This window comes from Diaphorina citri, unplaced genomic scaffold (assembly GCF_000475195.1).
Source record: "Diaphorina citri unplaced genomic scaffold, Diaci psyllid genome assembly version 1.1 scaffold755, whole genome shotgun sequence".
NCBI lineage: Eukaryota > Metazoa > Arthropoda > Insecta > Hemiptera > Psyllidae > Diaphorina > Diaphorina citri.
This window is the reverse complement of record NW_007378188.1, coordinates 108,866-133,113: the sequence shown is the minus strand read 5'-3', so window position 1 is coordinate 133,113 and position 24,248 is coordinate 108,866. Positions and strand designations below refer to the sequence as shown.

At 36.5% G+C, this 24,248-nt stretch overlaps 4 protein-coding genes across 4 annotated transcripts; 2 read left to right on the top strand and 2 right to left on the bottom strand.

The window, feature by feature from the left end:
• The first annotated feature begins 3,066 nt into the window (after positions 1 to 3,066).
• On the top strand, positions 3,067 to 16,796 carry LOC108252705 (DNA-directed RNA polymerase III subunit RPC3). The gene is made up of 3 exons (XM_026825463.1): positions 3,067 to 3,309; positions 3,722 to 3,948; positions 16,594 to 16,796. Exons 1-3 carry the CDS (start codon positions 3,122 to 3,124, stop codon positions 16,794 to 16,796), a joined length of 618 nt encoding a protein of 205 aa, XP_026681264.1. The 5' UTR covers positions 3,067 to 3,121.
• LOC103511820 (DNA-directed RNA polymerase III subunit RPC3) lies at positions 12,386 to 15,039 on the top strand. The gene is made up of 5 exons (XM_008476560.3): positions 12,386 to 12,547; positions 13,002 to 13,182; positions 13,769 to 13,893; positions 14,128 to 14,243; positions 14,494 to 15,039. The coding sequence occupies exons 2-5, from the start codon at positions 13,039 to 13,041 to the stop codon at positions 14,787 to 14,789; spliced, it is 681 nt and encodes a 226-aa protein (XP_008474782.1). The 5' UTR covers positions 12,386 to 12,547; positions 13,002 to 13,038; the 3' UTR covers positions 14,790 to 15,039.
• On the bottom strand, positions 14,774 to 23,725 carry LOC103511819 (uncharacterized protein C1orf131 homolog). Its single transcript, XM_026825458.1, has 4 exons — positions 23,499 to 23,725; positions 15,872 to 16,156; positions 15,226 to 15,452; positions 14,774 to 14,902 (listed from the first exon to the last, which is right to left on the bottom strand). Exons 2-4 carry the CDS (start codon positions 16,152 to 16,154, stop codon positions 14,873 to 14,875), a joined length of 540 nt encoding a protein of 179 aa, XP_026681259.1. The 5' UTR covers positions 16,155 to 16,156; positions 23,499 to 23,725; the 3' UTR covers positions 14,774 to 14,872.
• Positions 18,537 to 24,197, bottom strand: LOC103511809 (exocyst complex component 3). Its single transcript, XM_026825457.1, has 2 exons — positions 23,898 to 24,197; positions 18,537 to 21,062 (listed from the first exon to the last, which is right to left on the bottom strand). Exon 2 carries the CDS (start codon positions 21,009 to 21,011, stop codon positions 18,810 to 18,812), a length of 2,202 nt encoding a protein of 733 aa, XP_026681258.1. The 5' UTR covers positions 21,012 to 21,062; positions 23,898 to 24,197; the 3' UTR covers positions 18,537 to 18,809.
• Between the last annotated feature and the right edge of the window lie 51 nt (positions 24,198 to 24,248).

The following is a 24,248-nucleotide window of genomic DNA, read 5'->3' as shown; positions in this document are numbered from 1 at the left end:
GACATTTGGTTTTGGCTACAAAAAAATTACGAGTGGATATAGGATGTCCTTCGCACTGAACCTTTGCTATTTCTTTAGCAAGGGAAATTTCAGGCTGGTATCCTCCCTGTTTAAAGGCCCCCAGCCAAATTGGTCTACTCCCTGTTTAAAGTCCCCCAAGCAGACATTTAAAGTACCCTAGCCAGAACACTCTCCTCATTTGTATAAACAGGATATAGGTATACAAAATATTCATACTGTCATGTATACCTACTACATGGGATCCCTAAGGTAACTATGCATGCAGAATGCAGAGTTACCTATCTATTTACATTTGTCTGTATACATTTTCCTCATGGGTTTGGTTTATCCGATTGGATGACATTTTTCATCAAATGTTTTCCCGATCTTTTTCATTTAATTGAAAGAATGCTTCTCCATGTGTTGGTATCATGGGTTTGGTTTATCCGATTGAATGACATTTTTCATCAAATGTTTTCCCGATCTTTTTCATTTAATTGAAAGAATGCTTCTCCATGGTCATAGGCGGTTCTTGCCTAAATTTTTGGGGGGGCTTGATTTTGACCATGGGTTTGGTTTATCCGATTGAATGACATTTTTCATCAAATGTTTTCCCGATCTTTTTCATTTAATTGAAAGAATGCTTCTCCATGTGTTGGTACTATGGGGTTTTTCCCTATTTTTCTTCATCGCCAGGGCCGACATTATTTGGCAGTAGTTCATCATAACGAATCGTTTTGTTGAGTAAGTGGGTACTGTAGACAGGTACTTTTTATTGTTATTATTTTAGAAATTGATTCCCTAAAATAAGGGACAGAAATGAGTTGTTTGGAATATTTAGCCTAGTAAACTGGTAATCAATGTTGGACTCATTTTTTTCTGGCTTATCAGAAGTTTTTCATTCACCATCTCTCTTTCTGCTTGGACACTGTCCAACACATTTCATCCCTTAATGTTTATCGTATGGGGAGATAGAAGAGGGAGGGGAGGGAGAGGACAGATCATATTAAATATCATACTTTACAATGTGTATGTAAAATCAGTGGCAAACCTGGGAACATTTTATGGAGTTAAATTTTCATAATCTACCTAGTATATTTCTAAACTCTGAATTGAGTTGAACCTATGAGATCCTCTTTACTATGTTTGTGGGTATCACTATCACAGCATTATAGGTACTACGGCGGATAATCGCTGAACATCCCTCAAGGGTAGTCTTGCCTTGAAGGCGAATTTTAGTTTTCGTATCTATATCCAAGCACAACCCTCAAGTCAAGACTACACCTTAAGAAATATTTAGTAATGTCGCTTTTATGTAAAGGACCGTTCCAACTTGTCACGGTCGTTCGGAAAAAATCGGACCTTATTCACGACCGAAAGACCGAATTTACACGAAAAAACTGTCGCCATCAGGAATTGTATATGCAACGTCAAACTCAATAGATTAACCGCTCTAAAAGCAGAGGAAGAATTTAATATTTAGCAAGTGTGAATACAGGACATAACCTATAAAACACACCCTCACCCTCGACGCAAAAACATAAAGGTCTAATGTGTTTTATCTTCACACCATGTTAATATTACGCATATTAAATGACCACTAGCCGCTATGGTCTTTGTGTGAGGGAAACTTAACTTCACCCTCGACGCAAAAACATAAAGGTCTAATGTGTTTTATCTTCACACCATGTAAATATTACGCATATTAAGTGACCACTAGCCGCTATGGCCTTTGTGTGAGGGGAACTCAACACGCTGTGGAGGTAATGGGGACATTGTATTCGTAAACCTCTTCGTTATCTGATCAGTGTTTACATTTCTTGCAATAAAAATGACATCCCCTCCCAAAAAAAGGAAAGACTCGCTAAGAAAAAAGCTAAAAGCGAAGCTGAGGAATAAAAAATACAACTGGAATGGAATAAAGAAAACACATAATCCAAGAATATAGCTGAAGTACTTTTTATTGTTATTATTTTAGAAATTGATTCCCTAAAATAAGGGACAGAAATGAGTTGTTTGGAATATTTAGCCTAGTAAACTGGTCATCAATGTCCATTTTTTTTCCTCCAAGATTGACTATAACTATTGACTTGTCGTATAAACTAAGAGAACTGGTCGTTGGTGGCCCCTAGCCACTTCCTTGAAACATTTGTCTAGTAGGTGGACCTTCTCAGTTTCCCTGTGACAAGGTAGGTACCCAATACACCTCTATGTATATCCCTATACCGTCCCTGTTATCGTTGGTGGCCCCTAGCCACTTCCTTGAAACATTTGTCTAGTAGGTGGACCTTCTCAGTTTCCCTTATAGCTGAAGTAAAAATTTCTTGACGAACCTTGAAAAATTAAATCTGGGATAAACTCGGAGAGTCAGAGAGCTAACTAAGTAGATATCAATTTTGGTGGAGGTGCTAAAATCCCAATTAGAAATTTGAGGGGGGAAAAATCATAAGCTGTAAGAGAGAAAGTGAAAAAAGTACCATTAAAAAATGCTGAAAAAAAACATTGAAGGGATTTTCAAAATTTCAGAAAGTTGAAAATTAGAATTAAGGGTTGAAATGAGGTCAATTAAAAAACTACAAAGCCTGAGTCCCGAGTCTTATCTTGAAATGAATACAGGGTCAAATGGAAATCTGGGCCTTCTTTCTTAAAAGACTATTACAGGAAAAAAATACAGGAATTTTAAATTGAAAGTTTAAACTATGACACAGACCCAATCGAATAGGTAACCAAGGTAAAAAAAAAAAATTTTTTTTTTTTTTTTTTTTTTTTTTTTTAGTCAAAATGTCCAAGGGATGAGTTCTATGGCAGGTTCAAATACTATAGAAGTGGTTTCTTTGGTAGCTCAGTGATGAAGTCTAAAGCTTTTATCAGGAAGTTATTGGGTTCAAATCCCAGTCCAGATAAAAAAAAAAAAAATGCCCAAAAACCTCGAAACTCTATTTCTTGTTAATATAGGCCGGGCGGCACTTCGGCCTTTTTCGATACCTCTTTTTTTATGTGTCCTATTTATGAGCTTTATGAGCTGACCAAACAAAACTGACTGAACCTTTTCATTTCTGACAGGGACGAGATCATTTTAGAATCTATAGAGCGTCGTTTCAACGCGGAAAGTCGTATAGTGATGTCGGAATTATTGAATCAGGCCAATGAGAGTGGTTCTTTTAGCGTCAGCTCAAATTTGGTGCGAGATAGAATCAAGAAAAAATATAAGGAAGAACATAATGCAGATCAGTGGATGAAAATATTCGAGGATCAAACGTGTGGCTGGATAAAGAACTCAAGTGATGTGAGTGGTGCAGTAGTTATCAGGTAAGCGCATGGTCAACCTAGTTAAATTTGACTGCGAAAATTAAATACTGCTGGAATGATGGGATTTTTTAGTCTGTTCCAAGCAGTAAAAAAGAACATAACAGAAATAGGACTCGAATTGTTAACCTTCTCTTTAAATAAAATACATTAAAAAAAGAACATATCACTATTATTATTGCCAGCCTAGTTAGCTCAGGAGGGTAACGTGCCTGCCTTGTAATCGCTAATTCACGGGTTCGATTCTCGACCGAGGCGAACTATACCCTAAATTGATGAAGTTCGTTCTTGAAACAGTTGGCTTATCCTTCTCAAAAAAAAAAAAAAAAAAAAAAAAAAAAAAAAAAAATTTTTCCAGGGTTTGCAACATAAAAAAAAAAAAAAAAAAAAAAAAAAAAAACTAATATTATTCCAGGTTTGGACACATTATAGAAGTGTTGGCCAACAATCAGGTAGAAAACATCATTCACAGCAAGTACGGAATGAAAGCTGCCCGAATATTTCGTATCATTCGAAGCAAGAAACATGTGGAACAGAATCAGATCCAAAGACTTGCCATGATTCCAGACAAGGAGGCCAAGACACTCACGTATAACTTGCTACACGATAATTTCGTTATGATTCAGGAACTAAGGAAACCCGGTGAGGAAAAGGAGGCGAAAAAATGTTGGAAAATGAGATTGAATAGTAGGCAACTTCTTTTCGACATTCACCAGCTCATATTTGAGAAATTTGCACCTCAAAAAAAAAAATAATAATAATTTGAAATGTAAAATGTAAATGTACATTTTACATTTTGCATTTTGCATTTTCCATTTTGCATTTTGCGGTTCGCACATCTCTGGTGAACATCACACGACTTTCCTTATCCTATTGAATGATGCTTATTTGAGTATTATTTTACCCTAACTTTTACCATATCTCTAACCGTTCAGTCGGTATGGCTGAAAACCGCCAAAAAACGGTCGAAATCCGTCCAAAAGCGGTCAAAATACCGCCGAGCGCAGCATCAGTTTCCCTGTGACAAGGTAGGTACCCAATACATCTCTATATCCCTATACCGTCCCTGTTATACCGTCGCATATCCCCATAACAATATATCACATCACATATGGGTTATGGGTTTATATTTTTGGATTTATTTTAGAAATTGATTCCCTAAAATAAGGGACAGAAATGAGTTGTTTGGAATATTTAGCCTAGTAAACTGGTAATCAATGTTGGACCCATTTTTTTTCCTCCAAGATTGACTATAACTATTGACTTGTCGTATAAACTAAGAGAACTGGTCGTTGGTGGCCCTAGCCACTTCCTTGAAACATTTGTCTAGTAGGTGGACCTTCTCAGTTTCCCTGTGGACTTCAACTTTAGAGACAAAACCCCACAAATGTAAATTTCGGTCATTGAAAGTGCTCCTACCCACTTCCCCCTTCTGATTTTTTTTTCCTCTCTCTCTCTCTCTCTCTCTCTCTCTCTCTCTCTCTCTCTCTCTCTCTCTCTCTCTCTCTCTCTCTCTCTTCTATTTTATTATTTCAATTTACACTCTAGTTTTATTTTCATCAAGAAGGTATAACTCCACTTTAGCTTGTAGGTATGTTATATTTGGGCAAGTTATCATCTACGTTTATAAGATCCTAGAATGTCTTCCTCTTGCAAGAAGATGCTACATTTTCTTTTCAATTCGAAATAAAATCGAGAAAAATCGTCAATAATTCAAAGAATTTTATCTAAGAAACTTTGGAAATCTCATAAGAAGAAACATTAAACACGAAGAAATTTATGAAGCTACGCCTCAAAGGGTTTCCTTCGTAAATCAAATCATTTTAAGACAATTTGAATTCGGAATTACATGTAGAATAGGGGTCAACATACATCACGGAAGCACGATGATAACAACACTTTCGCTTCTACTTTTTTCAGAGTTCTGTCGCCTTTTTTTGTGGCATACCTAATCCTTACCTTTTGCTTTCTTAACTCTAGGTACCTTACACATAATCTATAGTAGCGCGGTCAAACTTTCTTGACTTGGCGGGGCGGAGCGCTACCACGCTTCTTAATTCTAGATATTATCAATGCTCTCACTACATACTTGTACACCACTAAGCTATAATCTTTTCTTCGTAAATCAAATCATTTTAAGACAATTTGAATTCGGAATTACATGTAGAATAGGGGTCAACATACATCACGGAAGCACGATAATAACAACACTTTCGCTTCTTCTTTTTTAGAGTTCTGTCGCCTTTTTTTATGGCATACCTAATCCTTACCTTTGGCTTTCTTAACTCTAGGTACCTAACACATAATCTCTAGTAGCGCGGTTAAACTTTCTTGACTTGTCAGGGTGGAGCGCTACCGCGCTCCTTAATTTTACGTTACAGCATGATAGTACGTATGTTCCTGCTCAGATAAGCGGTAATACATAGGTACAGCAGGTAGGTTCGAAATAGTTTATTGCTTAGAAACCAAGACCATTCCTAGATATTTAATGCTTACTGCTTACACTACTTGTACACCACTAAGCTATTATTCGGAGATGCACAGATGAAGTGAAAAGATCCTCGCCAGAAATATATTATCATAGTAATGAACCGAAGACACAGGCCATTATTCTCTCTCCTCCTGGACATTAAAGTCCGTTCGGTGTGGGGAGATGCAAGATATATCTACCCTCCTCCCCTTTATCTTTGTACTTACTAAACAAACATAGAGGATAACTTATTAGAATAATAATGGCCATCTTACCCCCTCTCCTAACCCTTGTCGTCACTATGCACTGGAGATAGGTACATGTAAAAATATTTAAATATGCCTTCTACTAAAATTTGTAGGCGACGTGACGAGGCTATAGGGAAAAGAAAGCGCGAGGAATACTTTGAATATTCCTGTGACACACATTGTTCCTGTTCTCAATTCCCTCGCAATCTACACCATAGGCATACGAGGAACGTGCTTTTTGTCGCAAAGTCTACATTTTATAACAAGGTACAAGATTGACCCCGCTTCCCTCTGTTAGGATTTTGTATCCAAGTAATACATATACCTTTACCTTGGTCTTTATTTTATAACAAGGTACAAGATTGACCCCGCTTCCCTCTGTTAGGATTTTATATCCAAGTAATACATATACCTTTACCTTGGTCTTTATGTGTGCTTAAAAATAAAGCTAATTTTTACAACCCTTCACAATGCAATAGAGAGGTGTTGTTTATACGCTAGCGATCGCTGGTTATATTATACAAGTTAGTTGTGCATGTAGCAAAATATGTAGCATGTAGGTATACATATGAAAAGAGGGAAAAAACTGAAGCTCCTGTATAACACCTTAATCAAAAGAAAACTACGAAATATTTTCCTTTGAAGAAGAAAAAAACTAGCCTACTTAGCTTGCAAGCTCTAGGTTGCGGGTTCGATGGGGTCGGCGTTTTTCGTCAGCCTCTCAATCAGAACTGGGGTGATTGCTTTGGGCTGACATTTGGTTTTGATGGCTACAAAAAAATTACGAGTGGATATAGGATGTCCTCCGTACTGAACCTTTGCTATTTCTTTAGCAAGGGAAATTTCAGGCTGATATCCTCCCTGTTTAAAGGCCCCCAGGCAGACATTTAAAGTCCCCTAGCCAGAACACTCTCCTCATTTGTATAAACAGGATATATGTAGGTATCCAAAATATTCATACTGTCATGTATACCTACTACATGGGATCCCTATGTTCTCCTCATTTGTATAAACAGGATATATGTAGGTATCCAAAATATTCATACTGTCATGTATACCTACTACATGGGATCCCTATGTATAAGAACACTCTCCTCATTTGTATAAACAGGATATATGTAGGTATCCAAAATATTCATACTGTCATGTATACCTACTACATGGGATCCCTTTGTATGATATTTATACTCCTACATGTTAATTATTATTTCGGGAACGTGGCTTATCAGAAGTTTTTCATTCACCATCTCTCTTTCTGCTTGGACACTGTCCAACACATTTCATCCCTTAATGTTTATCGTATGGGAAGATAGGAGAGGGAGAGGACAGATCATATTAAATATCATACTTTACAATGTGTATGTAAAATCAGTGGCAAACCTGGAAACATTTTATGAAGTTGGATTTTCAGAATCTAAATTTTTAAACTCTAAATTGAGTTGAATTTATGAGAACCTCTTTACTATGTTTACGGGTAGGTACCTATCGCTATTACAGCATTATACTACGGTGGATGATTGCTAAACAACTGAACATCCCTGAGGGGATGTGTTGGTAGTCTTTTGCCTTGAAGGCGAATTTTCGTTTTCGTAAGCACAGCCCTCAAGTCAAGACTACACCTTGAGAAAAGTTCAGTAATATCCCTCCTATGTAAAGGCCCATTCCCACTTGTCGTTCGGAAAAAAATCGTGTCGTGCGTAAGTGGGAGCACTCTCATTTAAATTACATTGTCAACAGGATTTTTGGATTTTGGGTTTTAATTCCGCCTCATCTGATTTTTATACCAAACGTTTTTACTTTCCTTATATTCTCATCTTCCCTTCCCTCAACTGTCTCTCCCTCAGTCTCTTTCTTTTTCCTAATAATACTATATGTTTGTAGGCAGGTGTAGTGGCATTTTTGGATTTTGGGTTTTAATTCCGCCTCATCTGATTTTTATACTAAACGTTTTTACTTTCCTTATATTCTCATCTTCCCTTCCCTCAACTGTCTCTCCCTCAGTCTCTTTCTTTTTCCTAATAATACTATATGTTTGTAGGCAGGTGTAGTGGCGTGTTTTCCCTGAAAGTTAGGAAATCAGAGCTTCCTTTCGAACCTGATTCAAAGATCTCCACCGCAGATAGGTCTTGGAACTTTTTCATCCGTTCAAAAGCTATGGGGGCTGGGAAGGAACTTTTGGGACATATGTACATACCTACTGTAAATGTGGGTCTTTTGGAATCCCCTTTTGCTCCCCCTTTTGGAAATATCACGCCACGACACTGGGTAGGTCGATATGCTCTTCTTATCGCGAGGATATTGCATGTATCAGAAACTATACTCGATTAAGCTAAGCTATGATTTTGAAGGGATTTTCAAAATTTCAGAAAGTTGAAAATTAGAATTAAGGGTTGAAATGAGGTCAATTAAAAAACTACAAAGCCTGAGTCCTGAGTCTTATCTTGAAATGAATACAGGGTCAAATAGAAATCTGGGCCTTCTTTCTTAAAAGACTATTACAGGAACAAAATACAGGAATTTTATGTAAACAAGGTAAAAAGTGATTTGGCATCTCCACTATTACACACATAATAATCGTATGCTGTAACGAAGGTAAAGTGGTTTGACATCTCCACTAATAAGTCATTTCTTATTTATTAACTTTCCTTATTTAGTTTTCTTGTTATGCATTACCTACGAAAGATTTCTGGTGTAGTGGCGTGTTTTCCCTGAAAGTTAGGAAATCAGAGCTTCCTTTCGAACCTGATTCAAAGATCTCCACCGCAGATAGGTCTTGGGACTTTTTCATCCGTTCAAAAGCTATGGGGGCTGGGAAGGAACTTTTGGGACATACATACCTACTGTAAATGTGGGTCTTTTAAAATCCCCTTTTGCTTCCACTTTTGGAAATCACATATGTACATACCTACTGTAAATGTGGGTCTTTTGGAATCCCCTTTTGCTCCCCCTTTTGGAAATCTCACGCCACGACACTGGGTAGGTCGATATGCTCTTCTTATCGCGAGGATATTGCATGTATCAGAAACTATACTCGATTAAGCTAAGCTATGATTTTTTTTCCTCGGTGATTTAGCATTTGGCTTTTGTTTTTCCCGGAAAACAATCTCGCCACAAGGGAAGGATAATGGGAGGACACATACCTACTAGGTAATTTAAGTATAGATAGGCTACATATAGGAATGGGAATATTGAGTGGTTCATCAAGGGGCTAGAGGTAGAACTAGAGGGACTAGAGGCAGAACATTTTAGGTGTCACAATACATATTATGTACGTAAAGATGAGTTTTTTTTTCTTTTTTTCGGTGCCATATTCTATTGAACGTCGGAAATCATGGCTTTTGACATCTCCACTAATAAGTCATTTCTTATTTATTAACTTTCCTTATTTAGTTTTCTTGTTATGCATTACCTACGAAAGATTTCTGATTCGATTCTGATTGAAATTGTGGATCCGATCATCTAATAATTTTTATTAGGTAAATACTAATAACTATCAATCATGGCTCTATAACTCTATATTTTTTGTTACTAGTCCAATGAGATAGGTACCTATTAAATCTCAGATCTCGAAAATCACATTTGGTGGTACCTAAATAAATATTATTTGGGTTTCATTTTTGTCGAGAGGGCTTTTGGGTCATTATTTTGGAGTCAATCTCGAATTAAATTTCCTTCATTTCCCAATACTTCGCAGCTTTCACCGAACTTCTTCAATCAATTTTAAACATCAATCAAATATTTTCACACAGATAAAAAAAGAGGAGGAAGAAGAAAGAATCAGATGCAGGCATATTTTTCGTCAGTACAAAGGTTACCTATTTACCTCTTCAAGATGGGGGTGGGGGAAGTGCCCGCATGATTTTGAGAGTAATATATGAGAAGTAATTTTTACGAGGAACACTTTCCCCTGCTTTGTAATATACATAGGTACGAGGAAAAGAAAAAAAAGATGAGAGGATTTTCCTCTCAAGAAAGGGCAAGGATATATTACGTGGGGGAAGTGCCCGCATGATTTTGAGAGTAATATATGAGAAGTAATTTTTACGAGGAACACTTTCCCCTGCTTTGTAATATACATATGTACGAGGAAAAGAAAAAAAGGTGAGAGGATTTTCCTCTCAAGAAAGGGCAAGGATATATTATTACTAGGCCGCGGGTTCGATTCCCGGGGCGAATTTTATCCCGAGCGGATCTTGTTCGTTCTCGGAACGGCTGGCTTTCTCCTATGCTGTTTCAGGAAATTGTTTTAGGGAATACAGCGTCAAACAGTTGTCACGTAAGACATTCATGAGCTTCCCTCGCTCGTCCCTTCCTGTTTAACCCGGTTTTTTTTTTTTTTTTTTTTTGCGTGCACTCGGCAGCCAGTGTTGATTACGTAGAAGACAAGTATTGCAGAGACTTCCACTTTTTATGCAAAATAGTGAATTGCGAGAAAGAAAAATTCGGGATCCCGTATTAAATAGCAGAAAATTAGGGAAAAAGAAAGTGAATCATGACTCTCGGAACGGCTGGCTTTCTCCTATGCTGTCTTTTTTCTCTCTTCGATTTCGGGACGAAGACCTTGGCGGTTGCAGTTCTCTCTATCAATACTCTTTTTTTTAAGGATATAATTATTAATTATAAATACCTATAGGTATAGGTACCTACATATACGTTGGTCTAAACTTCAACTTTTTCAGGTCTCTGCACTTAGGTCTTTTGACTTTTCTTTTTTCAAAAACGCAGTAGGTACCTAAATGGGTAAGTTAACATTTCTTTGAAGATAAGACTCTGATCTTTGGCATAGTTAGGTTGTCGTCACCTTCCTAGGAAGTGCCATCAATAGTTATTATTTGTCATTATCAACTTCCTATAGGTATAAAGGACCATAGATATAGAGCATAATAGGGTATAGGGACTATAGGGCTTGCATGTCCAACATATGTTTCAGGAAATTGTTTTAGGGAATACAGCGTCAAACAGTTGTCACGTAAGACATCCATGAGCTTCCTGAAATTATCCTAGTTCTCAGGTTATTTTACCCACTGGGAAAATGCAGGGAAACACTATAAAATAAACTGTAAAGACGTGAGATCTTCTTTTCCCTGAAGCTCTGAGGTGGTGATTGCATTTCAAAAATGCAGGGAAACACTATAAAATAAACTGTAAAGACGTAAGATCTTCTTTTCCCTGAAGCTCTGAGGTGGTGATTGCATTTCAAGAGGAGAAGATTGGAAATCCATAAAAATTCTTTCTTTTTTACGAAAGTAAGTGTTTAATACAATAGGTAGACAGAGCAGGGCAGCTAGAAATGGGATGTCGTAAAGAGAATTGACTCTTGTTAGCTTTACGATCCCAATAAACAACGAACTTTTAAAATAGTAGGGTTAGTAGGTACAACGGAACTCGCAATTCCTATACCTACCTAGGTGGGTTTTACTAGGTTTATCTATGGCCATACGATAGGTAAGTATTGTCCTGTGTACGTACTTCTTGTTTATCCTTATCCTACCAGATTCCTGTTAATCCTACTATTTAATGATAGCTAGATATAAAACATTTTGTATTGTCCTGCTGGAATGAGACATTTTGGTATAGGTATTCTGTTAGGTAGGTACTTACCTAAAATAATAATAGACAGTAAAAAAAATGTATTTCATTACCTATGTACATAATAAGTAGAACTAGGTACCTACATAACTTACTTGGTTATTAGGTTGGACGTTCAGATATGAATAGGAACACAGGGTAGCGACAAGAAAGTCAAGAAACTGTAGTAAAAAATAGAAATAACAAGATCCATGAAATAACAAGAACGACAAAACGCATTTGGTATGCTAAGCACATTGCATAAATACGATAGGTAAGTATTGTCCTGTGTACGTACTTCTTGTTTATCCTTATCCTACCAGATTCCTGTTAATCCTACTATTTAATGATAGGTAGATATAAAACATTTTGTATTGTCCTGCTGGAATGAGACATTTTGGTATAGGTATTTTGTTAGGTAGGTACTTACCTAAAATAATAATAGACAGTAAAAAAAAATGTATTTCATTACCTATGTACATAATAAGTAGAACTAGGTACCTACATAACTTACTTGGTTCTTAGGTTGGACGTTCAGATATGAATAGGAACACAGAGTAGCGACAAGAAAGTCAAGAAACTGTAGAAAGTAGAAATAGAAATAACAAGAACGACAAAACGCATTTGGTATGCTAAGCACATTGCATACTCAAAAGAGTTCCCAAACTAATCGAAGGGGTAATGTGAGTCGACTCGTGAAAATACTCCCTAGAGCGCAGCACGTCCTTGACTTTCATTTCTCACGTGCTTGTTTCAAAGGCGCGAAATTTTTAAAAATCAATATTCTTCTCTGAAACCTGAAACCAACACAGGCAGCAAAAATTTTCAATGATCCTGGAAAAACTAACAAAAGGTGCCGTTTTTGGTTCTGTGTGCTTTGATAAGACCAAAAACTTTAAATCGGGACCTTCCTCAATGTAAGACCGCCACCAGTTGTCTTATGGGTGTGTTATCGGTAAGTAGGTATTTCATAAAAGTTTTTTCTTGTGGTAGGTACAACCCTCTTATTTGAAGGGATTGTACCCCATAACGGTTCTTATTTTGTGGTTGGTACCAACAGCCTTTTAAAACTATGTCTACTGAAAGGAAAAAAAAATGTCTCAAAATCCTGAGCTAATCAGAATATGAGATATGAACAACACAAGTTTTAAAGAAAGTTTGATATTGGGAACTGTAACACTAACAGCTAAGGCAGTGAGGACTCATTGTCCCAAAAAAGAGAGTAGGAGAAATCCAGTAATTCTCAGAACAAACCTTCTGTTAGGACAAAATCCACCCAGGGTGGCAATTGAACCTGTGACCTAGCACTTATAAGGCAGACACACTACCCTCCAAGCTAATAAGAAGGGTGGTATAGATAATGTTGAAATAGTTGTTAGGTACGTATATTTTTATTTCTACACTTTCAGATTATCAAGATCAGTTTACTAAACCAGATTCATAATCATGGGATCTCAGTGTGGAGACTTGATTCTGATCATTTTAGATCGGCACTTTGGTCCCAATGTAAAAAAAGTTGCTCAGAAATTGTTATATGGACCTAAACCATTGAAGCTCTTATATCATGATATTGATTTGAAATTAGCCCAGGTAAGTAACTAAAAACTTTGGTTTGAGTTATTAAATCAATCTTTCTGTGGAAATGGTTGAATGTAAAAAAAAGTACTAAATCATATTGGGCAAGGAATCATAAACATAAATTCTTATCAATCACCAATGTTGTTCCCAGATCAATACAACACCATGCTAAATTCTAGAAAGGACTTGAATCACCAATACATATCCATATCTGAAGTCCACTGTGCTAACCAATAGACCACTGCTGTTACCTTTGGTCCCAATGTAAAAAAAGTTGCTCAGAAATTGTTATATGGACCTAAACCATTGAAGCTCTTATATCATGATATTGATTTGAAACTAGCCCAGGTAAGTAACTAAAAACTTTGGTTTAAGTTATTAAATCAATCTTTCTGTGGAAATGGTTGAATGTAGAAAAAAAGTACTAAATCATATTGGGCAAGGAATCATAAACATAAATTCTTATCAATACAACACCATGCTAAATTCTAGAAAGGACTTGAATCACCAATACATATCCATATCTGAAGTCCACTGTGCTAACCAATAGACCACTGCTGTTAAGGGTCTTAATTTTTGCATTTTCTTATTTTTACAGGTTAAAGAAGCTCTGCACATCCTGATAAAGCACAGTTTGGTTTCATTCATGAAAACTAAAAATGGATTGACAGCTGAATATAAATTAGTTTATGACAACATCATTAACATTTTAAGCTATAGCAAGTAAGTTGCCACAAAGGGACCTAGTAGGTATGTTGTCTTCTAGCCTGACCATGATAATAATTGTACAAATACAGCTGGCTTATAAATACAAATAAAGGTAGAAACACACTACAATCATGTCATGTGAGCTCACCTGATGTGATAGTGTGTCTTTCTACCTTAAGGCTCATGATACAGGGGGATTGAATTTTATGTCATACCACAGATTCAGATAAACATAATTTATTGTTTTAGATATCTACAATTGACTGAGAACAAGCATGGTAGTGTGGCTAAAGATATTGTGTATGACTTGATGACAAATGGATACTCAAATGTCTCACATCTAATATTGAGGATAGCTAAACAAAGTAAGTCATTTTGAACAAGACAGGTAACATAGTGATCAAAAGAAAAAAAAATAATAATAACAAAACTAACCAATAAAACAAACACCTGATAATGTAGATGGCTATTGGTCCCATGAACTTTCATTTATGTATATGTAGGTTAAGTGCATACATTTAATTTCGTAATGTTTATTTTAAAAAGGGAAATGAACTAAATATAAATAGTCCACTTATTTCATGAAATCATTTAACAAAAAATTACCCCTCTCAGGTCCCAGTCAAGATAACATCAACCTATCTCCTATACGTGACACTGTGGTGAAGCTCATACAAGCGGGCTATCTCACTCGTCTCTGTGATATCAATAGTCTAAGTGATGACCACCAGGTCCCCAACATATTTGTTGATGAGGCAGAAAAAGGTCTGGAACCGAAAATAGACATGAAGCTGTTGTATGAGTGTTTAGAACACAAGGATAACAATCTGGTGGTGGACCATGTTGTATTTGTGTTAAACTGGGACCGATTTGAGAGATTTGACGGTGGTAGAAAGTGCGCTAAGTATTAACAGTGTTCCACTATGACTGCCACAACTGAACTGAGCTCCTCTATTATGTAATCACGGTGAACTCAGCTGGAGGTGTTGAGAGATCATTTATTTTTCGGCACTGACAGTGTAGGCTGTGGAAAAAAAAGAAGAAATCGTATTAGAATTTAGGAATAAATAAATTAGTATGTTTACACTTTTACGATGCCTATGTGTGATGTTATTGAGATGTTATTAGTTGCCCTATGACTTTTGTAATCTTAAAAGCCCCATGTGTCGAGCATGTAATAAAAACGGTCATGCTATGTTTCAAAAGGTTTTTTCTCTATAATATTTCGTTAACGGAACGCTACTTAATTTTGGTTGCGAAAAATCGCTATTTTGTCACAGCTTTCGCACAGTGTAAAGTTCAAAGTGCAAAAGTTTATGGACGCGGCCCGATCTCAGTTATTCTTACCTTGCCATATTTTCCTATAATGCCACTTCCTCCGCCTTTGTTCATCTTCTTGCTCATTTTCTTCTTGATTACGTCATTCCTGTTGATTTTCTTCACCGATTTTTTCCCTATCGTTTTCCTGTTGATTTCAAACAACTTTTTCTCTTCTCTCTGTTGAACTTTCTCTCGTTTTCTTGTCTCTTGTAAAGTTTTATAGTTGACGTATTTGTTTTTGGGTGGTTTCGCTCCTGTTGAATAAAGAAAAAAATATGTAGTTTACGATTTTATATATAAATTAAGAAAAAGAGAATGTAAGTAAGAAAAATCTTTCCCGGATTACTACTTAGTTACTTACCTATTTCCCTATTTGGAGTATTGGGTAGGAACTGTTTGCTCCTATTCTACACAACAAACATATCGCCAAAAAGTAAATTTCCTTCCTATACTTGTCCGTTTCTAACCGAAGAAAACCATGAAACACATCTTTGTGCTTCAATTTCGGAGTACACTCAGCCTCGTGAAAACAACAACACACCCTAATAAAATTAATAACTCGCACAAAATTGTGAAGAGGTCTCTGATTCACCAAATCACCACTTTGAACTTTTAAGTAATCTAAACGTGTGTTATACTTTACCCACCTCTATTAGCCTGTGTTTTACTTTACCTAATTCAATTGCAATGATGTCCTTGGTCTTTTCCTTCTCTCCGCCTGTCATTCTGTTCATTCCAAACTTCATTATTTCAAATCTTGCTTTCTTCATATCTACTACTTCATCTTTCTTCTTCGCTGTCAACTGGTCATCTGCAGGATCATCCTCCAATGCTTTGCTCTTTCTCTTGTAAGCTTTGAACTCCACCACCTCTACCACTGGGGGTGTCGATGATTTGGATTGATTTCGTATCCGCGATGAGAGCGTAGGAACAAGGTCGTTTAGTGATGACGTCATTGCTGTAAAATATCCAACAAACTCAATAATGTGGTTGGAATTGGAACTCATACATATCGTCCTTAAGCTGTGTCCACACAGTCGACGCCATCAACCTTCATCTCGTCGATCGACGAGGTCAACCATGTGTGGACACAGCTTTAGATATCATTTGTGGAGGCGTAATATTGTAAATGTAAATTTTTAAGCTATCCCCCGAAACCGACGACAAACCCCCCGCTACTTCCCTTTTTTTTAAACCGGGTTTTTTTTTTTTTTTTTTTTTTTTGCGTGCACTCGGCAGCCAGTGTTGATTACGTAGAAGACAAAGTATTGCAGAGACTTCCACTTTTTATGCAAAATCGCTAAATAGTGAATTGCGAGAAAGAAAAATTCGGGATCCCGTATTAAATAGCAGAAAATTAGGGTAAAAGAAAGTGAATCATCTTTCCTTCTTCAGGTGCAACGCAAGGTCCAAACAAAACCTTCTTCCTATTTCACGTCAATCTGCGTCTAGTGATTGAAGTGAGTCTCAAGTATTGCTACAAAGCTATTGCCAATGCCTACGTGCGTATATCGCATGAAACACAGCAGCATCAGAGCTTGGTGGACAAATATTTGTACGTGGAAAACTTGAGAAAGTCCCACCCTGGGGGTGGATAAATACCCGGGTAAATACCCAATTTTTATTTACCCACCCAGTGGGTATTTACCCACGACCCATCACTATACTAGCATATGTTTTATTTGTATGTAAATATATTTGATATGTACAACTGCTTTGACCAAAATGAGTTGAATGTCTTTTAAGCTTTCTTGTTCTAGATTTCCTTACCTGTCAGATCTTTCTAGACATTCAACCAGCACAGGTAGAATTCCAGAATGTATTAATGCTTCAATAGGAGGGTTTTTGTCAGAAGATAAAAGTTTACGTGCAGATTGAACAGCTAACAATTGCAGTTCAGGGTTGTCTTTACGTGCAGCTTCCACAACCAACATGTCCAGGTTGACTTGTGCCATTTTCTCAATGTCATCTTCATCTGTTGAGTCAGCCAGAGGTACATTACGTCTTTTTTGCAAGGTTTCTTCACGCTTGTTTTTTCTGAGCTCAACTGTGACTTCATTTCTTCTCCGACGCATTTCCTGTAACGCAAAATTCATAAATGGTCAATGCTAGGGAATATTTTTCTAACACTTGGTACATTGTTTAAAGAATGATCATCAGAAAGAAACCAATATAAATATTTGTAACCTACTAAGACTTTCGGAGTACACTCAGCCTCGTGAAAACAACAACACACCCTAATAAAATTAATAACTCGCACAAAATTGTGAAGAGGTCTCTGATTCATCAAATCACCACTTTGAACTTTTAAGTAATCTAAACGTGTGTTATACTTTATCCACCTCTATTAGCCTGTGTTTTACTTTACCTAATTCAATTGCAATGATGTCCTTGGTCTTTTCCTTCTCTCTGCCTGTCATTCTGTTCATTCCAAACTTCATTATTTCAAATCTTGCTTTCTTCATATCTACTACTTCATCTTTCTTCTTCGCTGTCAACTGGTCATCTGCAGGATCATCCTCCAATGCTTTGCTCTTTCTCTTGTAAGCTTTGAACTCCACCACCTCTACCACTGGGGGTGTCGATGATTTGGATTGATTTCGTATCCGCGATGAGAGCGTAGGAACAAGGTCGTTCGCTGTCAACTGGTCATCTGCAGGATCATCCTCCAATGCTTTGCTCTTTCTCTTGTAAGCTTTGAACTCCACCACCTCTACCACTGGGAGTGTCGATGATTTGGATTGATTTCGTATCCGCGATGAGAGCGTAGGAACAAGGTCGTCTAGTGATGACGTCATTGCTGTAAAATATCCAACAAACTCAATAATGTGGTTGGAATTGGAACTCGTACATATCGTCCTTAAGCTGTGTCCACACAGTCGACGCCATCAACCTTCATCTCGTCGATCGACGAGGTCAACCATGTGTGGACACAGCTTTAGATATCATTTGTGGAGGCGTAATATTGTAAATGTAAATTTTTAAGCTATCCCCCGAAACCGACGACAATGACATATCGAGCTTTTTCAACGAAATGAGAGTAAATTTCTATTCACTCTTGCCTGGCCATTGATGGCCTGGACGAGAACCAGAGTTTATAATTTTCTCTCGGATTAGGCAATCTGATTGGTTGATTTCAAACTTTTCATCCAAACAGACTGATTAATCCAAGTTCAAACTCAAAATAAACAAGGTATCCAAGACGAAAAACAAGACTAAGTTTATGAATCAAATGAAGAAAGTAGCTGATACATCATGGATAAGGAGGTCACAGGACCGGGATGCATAGAGCATTGAAAAAGGAAAAAGAAAAAAATAAAATAAAAATAATTTAAACATATGCTTTGATATAGATAAAATTTATGAAAATATAATTACTATTATAAATTATTCAATAGGTACAAGGCAAACATATCTAATAGTACTTTAAACAATGTGCATTTTACAAGGCAGTATTATAATACATAATATAAATTAAATTTCATCTGGGTAAAATTTGGAATGGGGCCATATAAATGAGTCTAATTTTATTATTCTTAATTCCAATATGCAATATTTTTTGAGATATTGAAATCTCATTTGAGGCAACTATTATTAGATTAATGAATAAATTATGGAATCTTATGGAACAAACTCTTGGAGTAGGAAAAGCGTCTATTGGCTTTTGTTTTCTGAACATACAATACTATGTCACGAATTTCCTGACGAGATAAATCCCCTCGCAAAGTAAGAAGTCTCGAGATATGATCATCTGAGATGTCTGGATACTTATTAAGAAGTGTATGAAGATCTAAACTCAACATTTCCGAGTCTTCGTTCTTAAGAACTTCGCTGAGAGCTAGAATACAATCTAGAGGTGCGTCTATGTTTGTGGTATATTTACTAAACAAGTTCTTTAGCTGCTTGGTTTCTTTTACAATCTTCTCAGCAGCAGCTTTCCTTTCTTCATAATTCTTAAATATGACTTTCTTCTGTAACATAGATGCAATATATCTTGTGACAACTAACTCTTCTGCCTCGAGAATTATGAATTCCAAGTTCTTCCCAACTAGATGACAATAATCTTGGAAATAGTCGTCTAATGTCATACAAATGGTTTGTATTGACACAGTACTGGTTAGCCACTTTGCAGTCATCAAATCCTGGAAATGAGGAAGTAGATCTAGAAAAGCTTCCTCCAATAAATACTGGGCAGAGTCATTCCGTAACTCTTCAAACACTTTCAGTAGAGCTTCAAACTTGTTACTAGCATCACTCCTGTGTAGTTCTGATCGTTTCCAGAAGGTTTGCTTCATCTGATGGGCAAGTTCTACGAATTTCAAACAATTATTCAACATAGCAATCATGAAGTGAGTAAAGTACACCATCTTACTTCTATCCTTGAAATGTTCCACTTTAAGTTCTTTCAAGGCATCCTTACTCATCTTCCCATACTCAGTCACATGTTCTACACTTAGTAATAAAATCCGCTCTGTTAGTTCCTGACTAATATCTTTGGTGAGCTGAAGATTCTGATCGATCATTTGGAATATAATGACAGGTGCTGCAGTGTGATAATGCCCTTCTCCATCACTATCAGGAGGTGAACAACTTTTCCAATCTTCCTTCTCAGTCTCTAGTGTCTTCCTCATCCAATCCACATAATTCTCTTGAATGTATTTGAAATATTTGTTTTCTAATTCCTTGATAACTTCTTCTTTCAGTACAGGGCCCAAGGGTGTAGCATTAGCACCTAGCTCTGGATTACTCATCATATCAGGTCCAGGGTAAGTATTCACTGCCCAAGTTAGCATACTCACAATCTCATTACCTTCCAGACTTGTTGCCATTTCTTCTAGATGTATGGACAGACAATCATGGTACATACGCATGAATGAGGTGACAATATTATAGTGAGGTGGAAAGCAAGGACCACACAGTGTAGTGACAACTCTAAGATCTTCCAAGATGAGCTGACGAATCAGTTCCAGGTACATAACAAGCCACATCTTATTGCTACCTTTCTCATCTACCTGTGTGCCTTCTATCTTTTGTGATACAGACTCTTCCAATACTGCCATTGCCATCTTTCTCCATTGCTTTGGCCTTCCTATAGGCATATAATTAGACTGTTGCTTCTTCTGCATACACATTTGATCTAAATGTTCTTCTCTCTCAATAATTCGTAAGGCAGTAACAATCACAGTAGGTTCTTTCCTGACTGTTAGTAAAGTTCGGCTTAGAATAAGCTTAATCTGTTTTTCAAGTAACTGACTGACTTTCTCTACATCACTAAAATAATCTTGTAGCAACAACTTATCTGCCATGGACTGTCCAGATAGTTTATGAGTTTCATACATAAGCTCATCACGTGACTTTTCTAAATCCATAAGACTCTGATGAGCATGTAATAGTTTCCCTTCACTAATCCACTGCTTGGTTCTTTCTACACTATCTGGTACAGCAAACACATGAGTTAGGTTTTCTATAGCAGTCACATATTGAACATGACGGTTATTCTGAGCTCTTAGGTCTGACAGTTTCAATCCTAGTGGTGGTAGAACTTGTAGAGAATTCTTCATCTCATGTATATTTTCTTTGATAGTTTGCATATCTTCAAGCACCGTTTTAAGCTCTTGTATTCCAGAGATGACCCCATCCAGTTGACTTTGCATTGCTGTCTTCAGAGTAGTTTCTACTGAAATTTTTTTCCTGATTATTCGCTGCTTGTATTGGTTCACTTTTTCCAACTGGTCAGATCTTTGCAACAGTGTCAGCAATTGTTTAGATACATTCTGCTTTGCTTCTTTTTCCAATTGATCTATTGTACTCATTTTAAAGGCTTTATTTTTTCCCAGAAGTGAAGATATTGATTCAATTCTAATCTGATTACTTGATTGTGTTCAAAGAAAATCAGTACCTATGTACCTACCTAATTTGTTTAATATTCAGTTTATTATTATTATTGATTTGATTTCACTTTCCTCTTTCATGTAATGATTTAAATCAAGACTAGAGCCTGTTCTCCCTTTATTCCTAAAACTACCAATATAATGTTTTAAGAATAACTGAGATCGGGCCGCGTCCATAAACTTTTGCACTTTGAACTTTACACTGTGCGAAAGCTGTGACAAAATAGCGATTTTTTGCAACCAAAATTAAGTAGCGTTCCGTTAACGAAAACTCGTTTCTACACATGCGTAGAAACGGGTTTTCGTCAAATAACGTTAGAGAGTTCGTTTAACGGGACGCTAATTTTGGTTGCAAAACTCGCCTTATTGGCCTTGCTCGGCATAGCTTAACATAGGTGACACTAAAACCGGTCTTAAATTATCAACTGAAGTGTTATCTAAAACTTTCTCGCTTTGAGTTCATAGGTTGTCACAACAAATTTCAAGATCAGAGCTCATTTGTGTGAGAAAACGTGAAAAAAAAAATCCCCCTAAAACCAGTTTTTTTTTGGTTTTTCAACTTTTTGGTTTTCTGGACAAAATTTGCACCACTACTTTCGTGTTCCTGGTAAAAAGACCTTTAATTTGATATACCTATAGGTCAACCAGGTTTGGATAAGTCCTTCTATGGATCTATGGGGACAGACTGACTGATGACACCAAAGCAAATACAATAGCCCATCCACTATACCTTTTTTTTATTACTATCATAATAATAAAGGAAGGACAGGCTAAAAAATGTATTTTTTATACACCTATTTAACTGAAGACTGAAAACTTATTCCTAATGAAGAAAAATTCTACAGGCATTTTAAAATAAACCAATCCTAGGAGGAGAATAAGAAAAGGGGAGTTTGGTTGAAAAAGACAAATAAATTAAATGTAACATGATATTTGAATTCAAGCAAGAGGCTGACATTTTCTCACACAAATGAGCTCTGATCTTGAAATTTGTTGTGACGACCTATGAACTCAAATCGAGAAAGTTTTAGATAACACTTCAGTTGATAATTTAAGACCGGTTTTAGTGTCACCTATGTTAAGCTATGCCGAGCAAGGCCAATAAATGGATGGGTGACTTGAACATTATATTGGTAGTTTTAGGAATAAAGGGAGAACAGGCTCTAGTCTTGATTTTAAATCATTACATGAAAGAGGAAAGTAAAATCAAATCAATAATAATAATAAACTGAATATTAAACAAATTAGGTAGGTACATAGGTACTGATTTTCTTTGAACACAATCAAGTAAACTATGGGCTATAAAATTCCCAGAGGGATGGGCCCAGCTCGTTCATGACTATGGAGGAAAACTGAACTTATAAACACAGCTAAGAAGTGTGTAGATAATTTACATAGGTATGCTTCACGGATCAACTATCCAGATACCCAGAACAAATTAAGGAATTAACAACTAAAGTTGAAGAAATATTGACCCTGATGAGTAAGGAAAGAGAAGGAAGAAGGCCAACCCTGAGATACACAGATGGCCTATTTACCATTAATTAACAAGATGTCTAACAAGGAACTAGAGAACTAGATTTTAGATAACAGGTAGCTGTGATACGGTAATCAATATAATAATAATTTACATTATGTTTGATGAGCTGAGATCTAAAGTCTTGAGAAAGACAAAATTGTTTTGAGCTTTCAAAAGTTTGGCCTTAACACATACACAACTGGTTAGGCCAAAAGTGGTACAAATGTGTCTGCACATATTGGACCAGTTGGGTGACTAGTAGTACAAAAACTATGCACATATTGGTCAAGTTAGGTGGTACCTGGTACAACAATGTGGAAAATCTGGTTGCATATACTCTCTTTTTCACCACTCCTAATAGCAATAAAATTACTGGTTGTGTATGTATTAAATAATGGCTAAATGGTACACTTCTTGAAACCCACCTCAGAACTCATTAGATCTACATAATTAATTGGACGTATCTAGGGTGACTAGTAGTACAAAAACTATGCACATATTGGTCAAGTTAGGTGGTACCTGGTACAACAATGTGGAAAATCTGGTTGCATATACATACATACTCTCTTTTTCACCACTCCTAATAGTGGAAATAAGCAATAAAATTACTGGTTGTGTATGTATTAAATAATGGCTAAATGGTACACTTCTTGAAACCCACCCCTAGAACTCATTAGATCTACATAATTAATTGGACGTATCTGCAAAGTTTGAGCAACCTGAGGGGAAAAGTAAAGTCTTAAGAACCACCTCCTTTCTGGCTTTTTCCAAATCCATCAGGAGGCCACCCATCTTTACCATTACCATCATCTCATATAACTGTATGGTAACTTAAGTGTGTGCATCGATAATAAGTAATAAATTACTGATGGTTCATAAAATAGGCTTACCTCAAGATGATCAAGGAAGTTGATTATTGCTGGATCATAGTTATTTCCCGTGAGTTGAAATTTTGGAAAGTAGATTTTATTTTCACCAAGAATGATGTGCAGATGTGATCTCTCTGATTTTGTTTTCTGGTTTTCCCATGAAGTGGACTTTTACAAAGACGGATTGGTTCCTTGATTTTAAATAAACTTTTGCTGTCTCTTCAGTCTTCAGCAAAAAAGGAGACTAGACCTAATGAAAGATTGAAACTATTGAAAGACCAACAAAAGTGAAAACAAATCCATCAGGAGGCCACCCATCTTTACCATTACCATCATCTCATATAACTGTATGGTAACTTAAGTGTGTGCATCGATAATAAGTTAGTAATAAATTACTGATGGTTCATAAAATAGGCTTACCTCAAGATGATCAAGGAAGTTGATTATTGCTGGATCATAGTTATTTCCCCGTGAGTTGAAATTTTGGAAAATAGATTTTATTTTCACCAAGAATGATGGGCAGATGTGATCTCTCTGATTTTGTTTTCTGGTTTTCCCATGAAGTGGACTTTTACAAAGACAAAGACGGATTGGTTCCTTGATTTTAAATAAACTTTTGCTGTCTCTTCAATCTTCAGCAAAAAAGGAGACTAATGACCTAATGAAAGATTGAAAGAACAACAAAAGTGAAAATGTGAAAAGTTGAAAAAAAAAATGAGACGAGGGAGCAGTGTGCTTTATTTGTTTTGAGTCGACTCATTCGGGTCGTCT